This window comes from Protopterus annectens, chromosome 15.part0 (assembly GCF_019279795.1).
Source record: "Protopterus annectens isolate FY-2018-M chromosome 15.part0, PAN1.0, whole genome shotgun sequence".
In the NCBI taxonomy this organism is placed as follows: Eukaryota; Metazoa; Chordata; order Ceratodontiformes; family Protopteridae; genus Protopterus; species Protopterus annectens.
In genome coordinates, this window is record NC_056749.1 from 471360116 (window position 1) to 471378188 (window position 18073).

The 18073-nt window shown below is 42.3% G+C and overlaps 1 protein-coding gene across 4 annotated transcripts in view; it reads right to left on the reverse strand.

Moving 5' to 3' along the window:
* COL4A5 (collagen type IV alpha 5 chain) overlaps window positions 1-18073 on the reverse strand; it is a 3591008-nt gene that overhangs the window by 97275 nt on the left and 3475660 nt on the right. For all 4 annotated transcript variants that reach the window (XM_044057208.1, XM_044057205.1, XM_044057207.1 and 1 more), the window contains one exon: window positions 10571-10748. In XM_044057208.1, the coding sequence (XP_043913143.1) occupies window positions 10571-10748 (178 nt within the window). The remainder of the gene's footprint in view (window positions 1-10570; window positions 10749-18073) is intronic.

Consider the following 18073-nt stretch of genomic DNA (forward strand, 5'->3'; position numbering starts at 1 on the left):
TAAAGGTTGGTCCTTTTGATAATGTGTCCCGGAGCCATTTTTTTTTTAATTCCACAAAAGTTAAAATTTGTGAAGTGTGGTGGAAAAAGTTAGTTGTTGTAGATGCTAAATGCAAACAGTCAAAGTCCCAGTATAATGATGAAAACTGGCATCCCTTTATGTTCAGTTATTTTGCAGAAAGAATAGTTGTGTAAAGTCTTACCATAACCAGAGATGTCCTTCTTTTCCATGTTGCAGTATTTTAAACATGAGAGATCTTCCGCCTGAGGCGACCCGAATGTCCAGCCGATATACAAAAGCTTAGACTGGCTACTGTATGGTGCGTGCGACATCACACCTAGGTACCAAAAAACGTGGGCCATAAATGTGACATCCGGACGTACAGACCTCAGAACTGAATGCCCTAGTCAAACAGTAGTCTAAGGGAAGCTGATCAGGAATGTCATCCAGAGAGGGAAAATTAATTGAATATGAAAGGAGATGCTTTAGTGGGGGTTAGGAGTGAGGGATAGGAACACTACAACAAAGAAGATAAGGACATTTGTGGTTATGGTAAGATTTTACACAACTACTCTAAGTTCTTCTATTTTCATGTTGCAGTATTCTAAACATGAGGGAGTGTACCAAAGTTCATCCTGTGTTATGGGTGATGGCAGAAGAACCACCTTCTAAGAAATCATGCAGGATGGCTTTTGCAAAGCTTGCCCTAGCCTTGGCAATACAGTCCAGCTTGTAGGGTTTAGTGAAATTGTGGACTGAAGACCATGTTGGCTGCCTCTAGGATTGTGGCAGTATCTAAAACTCTGAAAAAGTCCCCAAGGAAGCCACAGCCCTGACAGAGTGGAGCCCTCACAGTGCAGGGAAAGTGTTTGCCATTCAAAGAGTAGCAGAAGGTAATAGTTTTGGAAATCCATGAAGAAATTGTTTATTTTGAGACAGCTTTCCCCAGAGCCCTGGGGTAAAAGGAGAAAAACTGGTTTGACTTTCTTATATTTTTAGTCTTGTCCAGGTAAACGTTGCCTGTGAACATCAAGGGAATGGAGTACACACTCACCGTCATTCTGTGGAGAAGGAAAATATGGGCAAGTGGATAGATTGGTTAAGTGAAAGTTCATTAACCACTTTAGGTATGAAGGATTGGTTGGTGTGAAGGGAGACCCAATCCTTATGGAATACCAGCCATGGTGGGATAGCCATGAGTGCCTGTAACTCTGAAACCCTCCTAGCTGAAGTCAGGGCTACTAGAAGCACTGTTTTCCAAGTACACATCTTCAGGGAGGCTGATGCTGCTGACTTAAAAGGTGTGGTGGTGAGTTTTTGTAGAATGTAATTCGGGTCCCAAGGAGGGGGGGAATGGGTTTTCTTCGTGGCCTGATATGGATCATGCCCTTAAGAAAAAGCTTACCTCTAATCTGGACAGCAAAGACAGACTGAGAGGTTGGCATGCTGAGGCAGCTGATAAAAGGACTTTCACTGAAGAAATACAAAAGTTCTTTCTTCAGAAGTTCACATAAGCAAGATAAAACTTAGAGGTACATCTGCCTGAAAAGGATCTAGTTTGTGGAGACACCAACTGGAGAACCTTTTCCATTTAGAAAGGTAGGATCTCCTGGTTGTGGGTTTCCTGGCCTTCTGCAGGACGGAAGACGCATCCTCTGAGTAAAGGTGTCTAAAAGGTATCAGAAGTTTATCAGCCACAGTGCCAGTTTAAGGGTTTGTAGGTGTGAGGTGGATAAGAGATCCCTTCTGTTGTGTGATGAGGTCCACCTTGAGGTAACTTGAGGTGATTGCCATTGGCTAGTGAAAAAAAGAAGGGGGAACCATTGCTGCCTTGGCCAAAAGAGTCACCAACAAGATTTTGGGGCTGACCTGTTGAATCTTTAGCAGGACTTTCTGTATGATAGGGAAAGGGAAGAATGCATAAAGAAACATCCCCTTCCAGGAAATGGAGAATGCATCCACCCTCCATGCCTGAGGAGAGGAAGTCCTTGTGTAGAACAGCTGTAGTTACCTGTTCTGAGGGAAGGCAAACCGGTCTATTTGAGGTATACCCCACCGGTGGACTATATCTAGAAACACATCTCTGTGCAACATCCATTCATGGTTCAGAGATATTGACCTGCTGAGAGCATCTGTTTGAACGTTGTTTTGTGATGGAATGTAAACTGCCTGCAGAATTACCTTGGAGAGAGTGGCCATTTCCCAAGCTTGGATAGCCAGCCTGCAAAATAGGTAGGATTTTGTTCCCCCTTGTTTGTTGATGTTACCACAGTGCTGTAGTGATGTCTGTGAATAATTTTTGAGGTCCTGGTTGAATGAAGGGAAGGAATGCCATTAGGACTAAGGGCAGTCATATCCCTTATGTTTGTGTTTTTTCCTTTGATGGTAGTCCCACTGTCCCTGAACCTTCAGACCATTCATAGCTGCTCCCGACGCCAGGTCTGATTCATCTGTGTACATCTGTTGATACACAGGGAGAGGTTGTAGAGGCAGTCCTGGGTTCAGATGAACTTGCTGGATCCATCAACAAATCTCTTTCTTGAGACATGGGAGGAAGGGAATCTGAAATTCTAATGGATGGGTGGGTTGGGACCAAACATTCTTCAGGTACCATTGAAACATTCTCATGTGAAGTCTGGCTAGGGGCAGCATTGTAAGTGTGGCTGCCATGAAGCTCAAGAGGCATAGAAACTCCCTGGCCAAAATGCTGCTAGCTAGGAGTACGAGGTTAAAAATGTGACCTTTTCTGGAGGGGAGGAAGGCTTTCATCAGATCTGTTCCATATTCTGCACCCCAGGAGCACCTGATCCTGAGGGAGGTCACGGAGGACTTGAGCTGGTTGATGGTGAAGCCCAAGACTTCTGGGAGGGAAACCGTGAACTGGTACCTGGATGATCTGCTTGGATAAGGAGATCATCCAGGTAAGGGTAGATCTGAACGCATTTTGTTATGCAAAAGGCTACCACTGGAGCTAGGCATTTTGTGAATACCGTTTGTGCTGTGGACAAACCAAAAGGCAAGGCAGTAAACTGATAATGTAATGGTTGCACAGCAAAGTGTAAGTCTTTGCAGTAAGATGGGTGAATAGGGATGTGAAAATATGCATCCATCAGGTTAAAGTGGCCAGATATGACTTGGGGGTCAACAGTGGAAGAAGACTATGAAGGGACAGCATGCGAAAAGTGGGAACATGGAGAAAGGGGTTTAGTAGGGACAGGTACAGGATGGGTCTCCATGGTCCAACCTTTCTTGGGACTAAGAAGAGACTGGAATAAAATCCTAGGCCTTCCTGTCTAGGTGGGACCTTTCGAATTGTACACTGACAGACCAGATCTTGAATGACCTGTGGGATGAGGTGAATTTGGTCCTTTGTGGGATTCCTTTTGTGATGGGGTTTTTCATTCCAAGTCATGAAACACCCTTTTTCCACTGTTGACAAGACCCAGCTGTCTGATGTGATGTGTTGCCACAGGGGGAGATGGTGAGGGAGGCAGGCAGAAAGAGGAAGATTGTTGTTGGATGTCTGACAGTCGTGTATTCTTGGTTCCATCAGGAAAGGGCTGTCTAGGAGTAGATTGGGGGGAGTTATGCCTGGCAGATGATTTCCTGGCACCTTTTCTTTGCTTTGAATAGGATGGTGTGGAGGCCTTCCTGACAAAATTGGGTTTGGCAGGGTAGTTTCTATGAAACTTTGGCACTGGTGATACAAAGATGCTCGAGGTCCTGCAGCTTTTTCCTTTTTTTCTTGCAGAGTCTTAAGAAGCTCTGCTGACTGTTTACCAAAAAGAAAACTATTATCACGTGGAGCATCCAAGATTTTGCTGTTAAAATCATCAGGCAGAGGTTGTAACCTAAGCCAGGAGTACCGCCAAAGAACAGAAGCAGAGGCAGCTGATCTAGATGATGCTTTTGCAGCATTATTGCTGCATTTTATGGAGTGCCTTGAGACCTGTGCAGCTAAAGAAAGGGTATATGCAACCTGTGCTTTGTTAGAGGAATCAGGAGCAGCAATTAAATTGGTCTAAGGCCTGGGAAATAAGAGCAGGGGCATATTTCATCATACGAGTTTGGTAGTTGATGGTTCTGAAGGTAAAGGTAGATGTGTAAATTTTCTTTCCTAACATGTCCATCATTTTGCTGTCTTTATCTGATGGAAGCAAAGAAGAAGAGAGGATCTGCCTGGATTGCTTATCTGGCATGACAGCAGTTACAGCAGGGTCTGCCAAGGTAGGCTTAATGAGAAATTTACAGCTGTTGGATACTTTATAGAACCTGTCTGGTCTCTTTGGTGCAGGTGGCTGAGAATCAGGAGCTTTGGAGGATGAGGCAAACGCATCCCAGTATGCAGGGATGGCTGAGGGAGAAGGGGATTCCATCTGGAGAAGCTTATATCATCTTTTTTGAACCTCTGTCATTTGGGTGGAATCCCACTTGAAATACTCCCTCATTTTGGTAATTGTTTCCCCAAATGTCTTCTGGTAGGGAATCACCTCCAAAGGAGTCCTCTTCTGGTGAGCAGTATCTTAAGGGGGAAGCTAGCTGAGCAGTATGAGAGAGGGATTCAACAGAAGATGAAGAGGAAGTTTCCTTTTCTGGAGTTTGAGGCAAGGGCTATAAGGATGCAGGCCTGGAACTCGGGGCTGGCAGAGCAGATGGGACCTGTGAAGTAGCAGGCCTAAGGGCCATGAAAGCCTGGAAAAGGGATTGGGAAAATGCTTGCCAATTCAGGATACCCTCAGAGGAAGCAAATGAGTGTTTAGGTTTTTTTGCTTCTTTTTGAGTGAGGGCATCTGAGGAGGAGTAGGCCTAGGATCCAAGGAAATGGAAGTAATAGTGGAAGACTCTTAGGAAACAGAAGCTGGCAAAGGGCGTCTGGGTGAACCTGGTTCCCCCCAGTCACCAAAACTGACATCAGAATAACCTCTGTGGATGTGCCAGTTGGAGAAACTAGAGCAGTGTCTGAAACGGAATCCGCAGTAGTCGCCTAAACTATCGGACGTACCTCAGCCCCTAGATCGGCGGCTAGTGAAACATCTAAATCCGGAGGTGGAGAGACTTTCCCATGCCTTGAAACTTTAGCCTTTTCTAAGGTGGTTCAGCCGACAGACCGGGAGTCGCTTCCAAACCCAAGGCTAGTCTTTGGCTCTCAATGAAAAGATCAAGGGCTGCTAGATGGCTGCGTAGGGTTTTTGGAACAAATGACTAGCAAATAGAGCAGGATTTGTAGTTGTGGGAAGGCCCTAAGCAAAAGGGGGCAGAGGTTGTGGCCGTCTTTGTGTGGGATTTGACGTTCACACTTATATTTTCCCTTCCTAGATTTATTTTATTTTATTTTTTATTTTACATTTGTTGGACTAGGTTCCGACTAGGTTCCATCCTGTGAGGCCGGAGGCCCGCCGGAGGAGAAGTAGAAAGCAAAGAGTTAGAATGGGGAGGGAGGAGGGAGACCCGGAGGAAACCCTAAATGAGGGAGAACATGCACATGCACACCACACAGAAGGCACCCCAGCCAAGAGACAGGAGAACTCTTTGCTGTGAGGTGACAGCGTTAACCACTGCACCGCCCAGTGCATCTGATGACATCCGCTAACAATTACGCCACTGATAGCAACCAAAACTAGAAAAAAAGATTCCCCACCCGGGGTACTTATCTTTTAGACATCTCTGACAGAGCAGAACAAGCGAGCTGCCATTTTGACTGGCGGCACAGAAGTTCTGAGGTCTGTATGTGTGGATGTCACATTTATGACCCACGATTTATGGTACCTACGTGTGACATCTCACGCACCATACAGCAGCCAGGCTAAGCTTTTGTGTATGGGCCGGACATTCGGGTCGCTTCAAGTGGAGGATCCCTAATGTTTAGAATACTGCAGCATGAGAATAGAAGGACATCAACTCTTTCTTGTCCTAAGGAAGAAGAACCTATAGTGTAAATATGTTTAAACTTGGCTATGAGAGAGAACTTGCTGTATCACCCAAACAAGATTCCTAATCTCCCAGGCTTACTCAACTTTCACAATTCTGTTTGCCAACTAAGATCCACAAACAAAGCCCTTCTTGAAGTAGCCAAGTGTAGGCACAGTGCTGGTGAATCCCTCTATTCCTACACAGTTGTTAAAATCTGGTACTCACTTCCACCAGATAACAGATTACAAAACAGCAGTCCCATCTTTAAAACCCAATTAAAAGCCCGCCTCAATCTCATCTGGCAATGTATCTGTGCTGACCATGGCTAGCCCTACCATCCCCATTCAGATAAATCTTCCTCTGGCACTACTCAAAGGTCAAACGTAGGAAAAAAAAACTACTATAACGAATTGTATTTTTAAGTGCGTGTGTGTGTATATATATATATATATATATATATATATATATATATATATATATATATATATATATATATATATATATATATATATATATATATATGTATATATATATATATATATATATAAATAACTGTATATATTACTGCACTTGCTTACTCATACATTATATTTTCTGTTTTACTACTGTACTCTGTGTTGTGCACTTCTGTAACTTCTCATCTTACTATGCTATGATAAACTATTGTTTGCTGTATTAATTTGTAAATAAACAAAGACAAGAAAACCACCATGGCTTCCAGTATGATAAAAATCCAATTTATTGCATAAGACAAGTGCTTTCAAGTAGAAACTAAGCTTCTGAGCTAGATGCCAAATGTGCCCTTGCTTCTATACTGGAAAGACAGAGTGTAGGTTAAGCGAGCGCATCAGTGAGCATCTGTATTGTATAAAGAATAGTAAATTAGAAAATGCATTGGCGAAGCACATAGTAAATAACCCAGGACATTTTTTTTTTTAATTAAATAAATGACCATGTTGAATATGATGTGTGTGTGTGGGGGGGGTCCTTTGTCATTAAAATTAGAGCAACAGGAACTGTTTTGGCAGCTCAACCTGGATGCTTTTAGACAGCCTGGGCTGAATGATGTTTGCTCAGTTACTTGTATTTTGAAGTTAAAAAGCTTGACAAGATAATGTTTTCATATTGTTTTATGAACTGGTGGTTTATTCACACCTATACATATTTAGTGTATCAAGATTAGTTACTTTTCATTAAGTTGTGAGAGGTGGAGTTAACTAATGGATTTAATGCATTGTTTTTATGTCATGTGATATAATTTAGAGTCATGTGATTTATGACTATTTATTCACTTGTTTAATGTTTGGCCTTTATCTGAAGAAGTATTATCATTAAACTTTACTAAAGCACTAATTTTATTACATTTTTGTGTGGTCAGTCCTTACCAGTCTCTTTATTTATTAGTAGTGTTTACCCTTTTCTAAGTTTGTGTTGTAATCTCTCTAATCTCCATTAACACCCTTTTTCACATTTTCTGCATAGGGTTGAAATGTTGAAATGTTTCAGCTGTTGCAAATCTCTCTCAATTCAGTTCCACTCTTATTTATCTTCTTTGACAGTCATGTTTGACCATGAATATTTTTTCACACAATCTGTCCACCTCTTTGCTGGATGCACGTTTTCTTTTGACTTTTTGTCTCTCCAAAATCATCATCCAGATGTGCTTGAAGCACCATTGTGTTTCTTTGCAATTGGAGCTACTTTGGCTTCTGTTAAAATATCCTAATTTTTTTCATCTATCCCACAGAATGCATCCTACCACCAGCTTCATGGACTTCATCTCTACCACCTGCAGCTTCTTTAATTTCTCTGCCTTCAATGCCCAGGTTTCTGCATCAAACAGTAGTAAGTCACACCACTGTTTTGTATACCTTACTTTTCAGTTTCTTTGGCATTCTTACACACACACACACACACACACACACACACACACACACACACACACACACACACACACACACACACTGCCCCTGACATGCTATACAACCTTGCTGCAGCCCCTATGTTTTCAAGCTTTGAACTCCTTATGTAGGCTTCCTTTCTCCTCAACCACTCCTCCCATATACTTAAAGCTGTTAATCTGTTCCTGCATTTTATTATCTCAAATCTCAATTTCTTCTGATTTCCCCCATTTGCCTCCTTGATAACGGTCTTATTTGTAGTCAGTTTCTTCCCATATACTTCCAGTTTTGCATTCCATTCCCACCTGTCATTTAATGAAGATCTTGTTCAGTGTCTACTTGTAATGCCACATAGCCTGCATGCAGTAGTTTTCTGTCTGTCCCCACCAACCTTACTAATGTGGTCCATCAGTTATGAACAGCAGTGGGCTTAGAGCTGAACCCTGATGTACACCAACTACCACTGGGAACTCCTCTGAAAGTCCAAATACTGTTTGCACTTGTGTCATTAGGTCCTTGTACACAGTCTGCACTAATTCTACCACTGTTTGAAATTTCAATCTATTACAAGACTGTTCAAATCATCTTTCTTGGGACTTTGTCATATGCTTTCTCCAAGTCTAGGAATGCCCAGTTAGAATCTTTACTCAGCTCTAGCTACTTTTCCACTGTCTGTCTCACTGCAAACATCAGGTACGATGTGCTGCATCCTGAACTAAATCTGAACTAAGTCTCCCAATTTACTTTAGACTACTCTGTGTATTCGTTTATCAATCACTCCCTCCAGCACTTTCATGCACTGTGAAGAGTGTGTGATACTTCTATACCGCCCACAGTTGTGAATGCCCCCTTTTTTCTTGTACAGTGGCATTAGAAATTACAGTTATGTAAGTAAATTGCAAGAACGATAGATATTTAAATAATCACTGCTGCAGTAGCTGTTGCTGTATGGGTTATATCTTGAAAAGGATATAACAGCCAGCCTGCTTTCAAAGCTTCAAGGGCATCTTCCATGCACCCAAACCATTACTCTCCTTGAGCTGAGGTGAAGACAGAGTGGTTTGCATTTCAAGCCCTTCAGTGTTTATATGTCAGTCAAGAGAGTGGGAGGCTAGAGACCTAAAAAAGGTCAATGCTAGGAGAATAAAACTATATGTCCTCACCCTAGCAACAAACACACACAAAAATAAGGGAGACTTAAGTGTCTACTGCACCAGTGATCAAACATATATTGTTCTGGTAAGTTAACTCACCTATGTTCATCATTTGCTCATTGCTGTAGTAGCCTTAGCTACATGGGTAGACAATCGCAGCTTATACTGACCAGAAAGAGGAAGTATAAGGGTTCAGGAACCCCTCACAAATGCTGTTTTGAGACACTGGCATTTGTTTTACAACTCCAACTATTTCCTTCCCTTCCTGAGATACTACAGCCATTAGTATTTCTTTGAACCATTGTATTTTCAATCCAGTTAGCGTCCAGGTCTTCGGTCTACTCTCTGTTGACCTTAGGGTCTTCTCTGACCACTGCTTTCAGCTGACTGTGACTATCCAAAGCTTATGCAGTGTGCCAGCTCTTCCACTGTGGTTGACTTTGCAACTGCTGATTCTGCTCCAATGCTCTTAACTACTTGGAGGAGGTCTACCAGAGTTCCATGTTAACCACTCTTTAAGTGATCTTGTGACTGACTATCTCTTGCTGAACCATGTGCTGGCCACCATCAACCCATTTGCCAGACAGAAGTCTAAAACAGCATTTCATTCGTGTTGTCCCACCAAGAGACCCAGGTAGTCCTCATACCCTGTTTTGTCTGTATGTCCCCCTATATGAAAACTGAGGTCCCCCATTATCAACACCAAAACCAACACGTGTAGGTCCTGCAGCTGCTGTTTGAATGCAGTTTTTTCCTTGCTATCACAACCCTACTGTTGGGCATAGACTGAGATTATGAATACAGACACATCCTTACAGTAGAGTCTGATTGCCATGAGTCTAGATTATTACTATTTCTAACAAAATCCCTCAATGTCTTCCACAATGTTTCCCTCACCACAGTTCCTACACTGTTTTAAATCTGACCCCTAGTTTACTCTGGATTCCAAGCCAAGTAGCTTTGCAGCACTGATCTTCCATCTTGTCATGTTCTAATCACTATGGTTGCTGTAGTCTGAGGCATGGTAAAAAAAAAAAAAAAAATTGCAGTGACCATTTTTAGTCCCCCCCTCCTTTTACCATTTTCCCAGTTTTGCACCATTGATGTTGGCTCGATTCCTACTCCTATTAGACTGCTAAATGAGTTCAGTATGCATTTATGAATTATAAGCAGTAACATCCCTGGAATGATGAAATGCCAGCAAAACTACAGCTTTAATCCATCTCCTCCCCTTCTTTCCTTTATTACAGTTGCTTAAAATATTTTAAGAAACTCTGTAAGACAACGTGTGGTATGGTGAACTGTAGCTATACAGTACATTCATTTTTCACAAGTTGTTTGGTTCTAGAGTTTGGCTGGCACAGACAAGCTGCAAACCAGGCAGTTAAATTATTTTTGAAAACCGTCAACTATTGCTTATCGTCTTAGTAGGCATTCTATTAAAATCTGGCTAGACTTAATCTTTGCCTTTTTTTTTAATTTAACTGACTACTGATGATACTTTTTGTCTTTCATTGCAAGTCTTTTGTTGTAACTGTGTGAACGTGACAATTCAAAGATTTCTATGCTTTCTAATTTCAGACATGTAGTACTGTGTTTTCTCACCTGCTGATAAATGGCTGAATATTCTGTCCTGTCACTGGTGCCATGCTCATTGACATAGGCTCTGGAGTAGAAAGCCAATAAGAATAATCATTTCTTGAAGCAAAGTTGCATACATTGTTGATGTTGCAGAACATGAAAGGCATAGTGCTGAAACGACGCAGGCAGCTACCAGTAGTACCTAATAAAAGAAATAAAAACAAATTAAAGTCTAAGTTTATATCCACAGTAAGGAACTAATTACCCTTAGGATATAAATCAGTGGTTAGCAAAATCAAAAAGAACTCATTTTTCCATTTGTATAGCCACATCGAAAGCATTTTCTGCTCAAGTGTATGATCCCTTAAACAGAAATGCTTATATAGTTTAATGCAATCTCTTCTTCTCTAATTAGATCAACCACTATCCCACTGTCTCCCCGTCATACTTTCATTACTCTCTCTCCTCCTATATCCAAAACTAGTTCTCTTTGTAACAGTCCAAGTAGCCCCAACCATTCTCACCTTCATAATTACTTCACATCTCAATCTTAAATGTAACAATTTTATAATTTCTGTACAAATAATATAGGTTCATAGGTAAGTACTAGGCTATCTGCCCAGGGGCATTTATAAGCCTAGCCACAGAGTGATGGCTTTTTCGCCTCCCCATTAGATTAGTAACCTGTGCCTCTGTCTAACAGGGCTCCTGAAGTGATCCCAGGGTAGAACTTATGATTACCCATCCTCTCATCAAGATTTCTCTTGAAGAGGGTCAAAGAGGAGCTTTGTCGAATATGGATTGGGATTCTATTCCAGAGTGAGGGGAGTCGCTGGGACAGGAATCTATCCCTCCAGTATGTCCTGTTTATTGTTGTGCATAGGTTCAAGTCGCTAGAACGAATGGTTTTGAGGGATCTCGTTCTTTTGAGGTGAAGCATGTCCATTAGTTCAGGGTTTGACATGGCCTTATAGGTCAGGCATAGGTCACCTCTGAGCAGACGGTAAGCGACTGAGAAGAGCTGGAGCTTTTTTAGTCGTGCTTCATAGGGTAATTGCTTAAGGCCCTTAATCCTCTTACTGAGGTACTTCTGTGGTCTTTCTAGTTGTTGCAGGTGTCTAGTGAGGTACATCCCAAATGGGGCATTGTACTCTATTAAGGGCCTAATGAGTGAGGAGTAAAGGGGCACAATCACCTCCTTGGATCTGGATGAGGAAACCCTTTGTGATCAGGTGTGCCACATAGAAGGATTTCCTGACCGTTTTGGCTATGTGGTTCTCAAAGGAGAGCATGCTATCTACTTGGGTACCCAGGTCCCTAAATACTTCTTCTGTACTTAGTGGATTCCCATCTATGTGGTAATTTGTAGGTACTTTGTTTTTCCCAAATGGGATTACTATGCATTTTTTGGCATTTAGCTTGAGGCCGTGACTTTGACACCAGGTGTTTCTCTCTTGAGAGACCCTTTTGCAGGATGTCTGTGTCAGCCAGAGAGTCAATTATTGCACCCAATTTACAGTCATCTGCGAACTTGGTTAGCCACAGTCCCTCCGCATTTGTCTGTACTTCGGAGAAATATATACCGAACAGGAAGGGTCCCAGGACTGACCCCTGTGGGACTCCGCTTGTGATTGGTTTAGAGTCAGACATGGCGCCTGCCACTCTTACCTTGTGGGTTCTGTCTGAGAGCCAATTGGCAACCCATCTCGTGACATGGGGGTTGATATTTAAGCTGGTGAGTTTGTCTATGATTCCTGAGTGTGGGATGGTGTCTAACGCCTTAGCAAGGTCCAGATATGCTGTGTGGACTGCCTTCCCTTTATCTATGGCCTTGGTGACTGTTTCAAAGAAGTCAACCAAGTTCAGAAGGCAAGATCTGCCTTTAACAAAGCCGAACTGGGTGGGGTCCAGTGTCTGGAGATCCCCAATGTCCCTGTTAATGAGCTCCATGACAATGCGTTCCATGGCTTTGCAGACCAAGCTAGTCAAACTTATAGGGAGATAGTTCCCAGGGTCAGTTGTGGCACCACCTTTATGGAGTGGTACGACTTTTGCTGTATGCCATTATTTGGGTACATAGCCTGTAGAGAGGTTGAGTTTGAATAGTGTTTTGAGATGGGGGGTTAGTTCATTTTGAAGCTCATGTAAGACACAACCTGGGATAACATCTGGTCCCATTGATGCTGTGTTTTTGGCCTTTGCAAGGGCTGTCTTTACTTGTGTGTCTAAGATATCTGGAGCGCCACATTCTACTGGGATGGGTGCTAGCCCCTTTGGTGGAGGGGATTGAAGTTTGCACTGAACTTGTCAGCCAGGATGATGGTTGGTTCAATGTATTTATGGCCATTATGCACTAGCTCGGAGCATATCTGAGAGTTTTCCCCTAGACTCTTGACATAGTTAAAGAAGGCCTTGTGGTTATCCCTAGAGTCATTAGCTATTTTTCTTTCGAAGTTGACCTTGGATGATTTAATGAGGGAGCGCAGTTTTTTACTGATGTTAATCAGAGATACCTTCTTATTTTGGAATTTTGTTCTATCTTGCAGGAGTTTCCTCCTTCTGTTGTAAAGTTTATTTATGACCGGGATCCACCAGACTGGCTTCCTCTTTTTTAAGGAGTTGGTCTTGGTTTTACTTGGGATGGCTCAGTCCATGCATTCTTGAAGGTGTTCATAGAATGCGCTTGTAAAGGATTCTGCTGATGGGTCATCATTTTCCATCTTATTGGAAGCTTTGAAACTTCCCACCTCGGTCTTGAGTGTGAAGTTGGCTTTAGAGAAGTTTTTTTACCTTGATTTCCTTGACTGGGGGGGGGGGGTTGGGATGTGGATGTCCAGTGTGATTAGTTTGTGATCTGATCTTACCAATGACTACTTTACCTCAGGTGTGAAACATAGGTTCCCCATGTTGGTGATGACCAGGTTCAGTATGTTGTCACCTCTTGTGTGAGTGGTGACCAGCTGTTCCAGGGCGTTTGAGTTTATAAACTCAAGGAAGCATTGGGCTAGGGTGTTTGAGCTTGAGTACTTTTCCCAGTCAATGTTTGGATAGTTGGAAGTCACCCAGTAGCATGGTGTTGGGTAGAATCTTCATACTTTCTAATGTTCTCAGGAATGCTGCGTGAGGGTCCTGAGACAAGGTGGGAGATCTGTAGAAAGCTATAAATTTAACAGTCAATTTACCCGCTGTCAATTGCACTTGAATGGTCTCAGATTCCGTGTGCTGTGCTACTAGCCAGGAGGTGTAGTTGTTCTTGATGAATATGGACACACCCCCTCCTTTTGTGTTCCGGTCCTGGTTTTGGGACCTAAAGGTATGGTAGGAGTTATAGCCTGGTAGTGCTGGGCTGCTCTCTGGAGCCTTGAACCAGGTTTCTGTCACTGCACATACATCGATTTCTTCCATACTAAGGAGAGCCTCGAGTGCGTGCATTTTGAGGTTTAGACTTCTGGCGTTGAGCAGCATTACCCTCAGTTTTTGTTTATTATTGTTGTTTATGGAGGCGGGTTTGTCTTTTGAGCCTTGCCTAAAAAAGGCAGTATTGGGGCAGCAAGTGTCTTGGCCAGTATTCGAAAGCCCAGGGGTGACAGGTGCAAGCAGTCTCTGGCGAAGCAACGTGGCTTGTCAAGCATGTCGTCCCAGGCTGACAAGTGCTGGATCCCCTTTGAATGACGCCAGTAGTTTAATCAATTGTTGAAACTGATCATTTTTTCTGCATATGCTGGCATCATTTTGGGTGAGGGCAGGATGCTACTCAGAGTCAGAATCATACCAGCCTGGGCTACATGGTCAGAGAGCTCCTCAATGTCTCTCTTCATGTAGTCGAGGGAGGTACATCTCAGGTCATTTACGCCAGCATGTACAATGACAGAGTCATATCTGTACTTGTTGTGGAGTGACCTGAGTGCATGTGTTATGTGGCGATTTCTGGCACCTGACAGGCAGCTTACGGTAACATTCTCCTTGTTCAGTCTAGTGATTGGGACGTCTGTGTGCCTGATAGAATCGCCAATTACTAGTGTGTTAGGTGTATTATTTAGCCTTGGGGGCTGTTTTTACTTGGCACACTGACGTTGAGACGTATGTGTTACCTGGTTTCTGTTGTGGGGTGGAGGTTGCTTGGGTGTATGCTTAGGAGGGCTCTGTTTAGGCAGGTTCTTATTTAGAGCCTCCGAGTATGTTTTTGCGTGTTTCTGAGAGTTGTTTGCTGGTGCAGCTATGGCTGGTCTATGTGAGTCTGGTAATGTGGTGCTAGTGTTGCCCTTCTCCTTGTGACTGGATGATCCAGTCTTGGGTTGAGAGAGCTTAGCCTCCAGCTTGGCTGTGTAGCTGCATCTCTCACATATGTTTGTGTTCGTTGGGAGGAGGAGGGGGTTGTCTGTGTACATGAGGCAACTGTAACATTGCCTCAGGATGCCCAGATTCACCAGCTGGACCAGAGAGTACACCTGAAGCTGTCCCTTGAACATGCTTGAATAGATGGTTTGGACTGTATTGCTGACTGGATGAGTAAAGAGTCTTATACTTCCTGAGTATAGGGCTGAAGTGCCAGCTGTAAGCTAGTGCCTAGTTTTATATATATTTTATATGTACTATATTTCATTATCAACCACCTCCCCACCCCTCTAATATTTTCAAAGATAAGCTGCTGCTTCTTTTCATTATTTTAATTGCTAGAAATCAGTAGTAATACAGTATCTTTTGCAGTGTTATACTTTGCTGTTTATAAGCCTAAACATTCCACATTGTATTTACCTATGCAAGCTGTGATTTTTATGTAAGCTATTATTGCCTATATTTTGTATTCCTTCTGATATTATGTAACTGCGCAACCTTCAGTGAAGGCACACCCATTCATGCATGTCTTTCAAACGCGGGGAGGATATGCAGACTCGACACAGAAGGTGCTCCAGCCGAGAATCGAACGGGAGAACCTCTTGCTGTGAGGCAACAACGCTACTGCTGCACTAGCTTCTGGTAAAAGTTCATATTTCAAAACAGGCAACTATAACCAGGCATCCTCTACTGATAACCTTTAGACACGCCAAAGAAGACACTACTTTTCTGGCAGAATGTGGCTTGACAAGATCAGAAAGGGATTTATCTGACTTCCTATAATAAATGTATATTCATGGCTGCTAACCTGTCTACTTTAATACATTGTAAACATACTGTCTGTTCAGCAGCATGACCCTCCCCCACCCCACCTGCCAAATGTACTGCTGTGGAAAATAAATTGGCTGGTGCATACGTCATGTCAGAGTAAACTAGTACTCACTGTGGAAGGAATTTGGGATGGTTTCATAAACACGGGCATTTAAGAAGACAGACCTTTGCACTAAAAGATCTAAAGCTCCTAGGCTCAATGAGTTGATGTATTGAGCACAAAACAATGTTCCAGAACAAGAGAATATAACTCCTAGGAAATGACTGAATTAAATGTAGAGAAAGGCAACTGCTCCATTAAAACATTCAGGTACACCCTGGGACTAAGATTCTAAATTTGCAACTTCAGATGAAGGTTACCCTGAAAAAGTGCAGACCATGTCTAACTGGCCTGATGTCCTTCCTTTACACTTGTGGGAAAATATGGCTAACAAACCTTACTATAACAAACTGATCCCAGAAACAACAGATAATCAAAGGTGGAACATAGTTTATAGGAAGAGGGATTTAAGCTTCTGCAAAACATGAAGTAGACCATTTCCATTCAACTGAATGTACAAGAGGTAGAAGTATTCAGTAATAAATGAATACTGAGGGCAAATCCCTGTTAAAAGTTCAGTGCAATCTGATCTGCACTTCAGAAACCAAACAAGCAGTTCTGGCACAGCATCAGGGCCTCTGAAACATGTGAAGAAGGCAGTAATCCCCCTGGAGGAATGAGGCCTAACACATTCAGGAAATGACTTCTAAAGCCATTTGTAAGAATGAGAAATACAGTCCACAAACCAAGTAGACATTGTCTGAGATCTCCTCACCTTGGTTACCCTGCCTGCTTTTAGCAAAGGTGACAAATGGCTGCTGAGTCTTATGAACAACAACTTGTCCTTGACGAACAATACCTCAGCCTCATTTTGAACATTTAGTTTGTCCAGCAAAGATTCCCTCTCACATTAAAAAAATAAATAAAAAACAGTAAGGCAGACCTTGCGTGGCATCTTAGGCATGAACTGAGGGTTTGTGAAGAAGCAGATAGGATCCTTCTGGAAGAATGCACAGATCTTCCAACCATTTAACCCAGAATTCTGAAATTCTCCTGGCAAGGGTAAGGACACAATAAGATGGACAGACTTAGAAGTATGGATTAAAATGGCTTCTGTTATAGCAGCTGAGGATACATGGGAAAAAATTAAACAAAAGATAATACAACTGAGAAACTGAAAGCTTATATTAATGGATAGTAGGATAAAAGCAATGAAAATATTTAGTCCTGTTAGTTCTATATATCGGTCATGCAAATTTTTATCAACCAGAGGAGAACTTGTGGACTAAATAGAGTTGAAGGAATTTATCTAGGAGGGGAAGAGGGCAAAGAGATAGGTTTAGGATTACCTGATTTGAATGGATATTACAGAGCTACACAGTTAAGGCACATTTACATAACACAAGTAGAAGGTTATAATTCAAAATGAAAAGGGATGATGAAGCATGGGGGAAGTTCAAGAAAGTGTGTGGGAATTTGGATGCATACAGGATATTATAATCATAAAGTATCAGAAAATATTCAAAGAACTAGGCTAACATGAGAATGCGGAAAGGAGATTTTGCCAGTAGGGATGGCTTGCAAGTAGGAGTATAGAAAATAGGCAAGAGGGAGCTGGAATTTACTGGAGAAGACTGGCAAAGGAACCAAGGTATTGGGAGCAAATAACTAAAGAGGGAAAGGAAGTAAGAGTGGGATGGGGCCAATAGGACATTTGGACTGCAGGCTAGAGACTGTTCTCTACCAGGGACTGATATCTGAGTATAGACAAACAGAAAGGGATAGGGGAATCTTAATTGAAAGACCTGCTCTGGCAGATATTTTTAGATGAATCTAGAACAGAAGCTACTGTTAAATGGATAAATTAGTAGGATATATAAAGTATTGCATGATAACTATAAGAATCAATTAGAGGAAGGTAGAAGAGATAAGGAATAGACACTGGGAAAGCAATTTACAACAGAAGAGCAGAAGGATGTATACGGCTCCCAAGAATGCAACAAAGCCCAGAAGGTTTAGGATCTTTTCCTGAAAGTGTTTGCATAGGTATTTTATATCCAGGCAGACTTCAAAGTATTTTCTTCTCAAGTAGATAGCAAATGTTGGAGGTGTGAGAGGGAAGAAAATGGTAATTGGGAACCTATGCTCTGGGAGTATAATTAGTTAGCCAGTTTTAAAAATTCCCTGCAGAGTACTCTGTTAGAAATATTGGCTGAGCAAATGTTTGTAACTAAGGAAATGATTCTTTTGAAGTGGGGCACAGGATCTGAATTGCTTGGACATAGTAAGGCCTTAAGTTCAATTCTGTTGGCTGCCAAAAA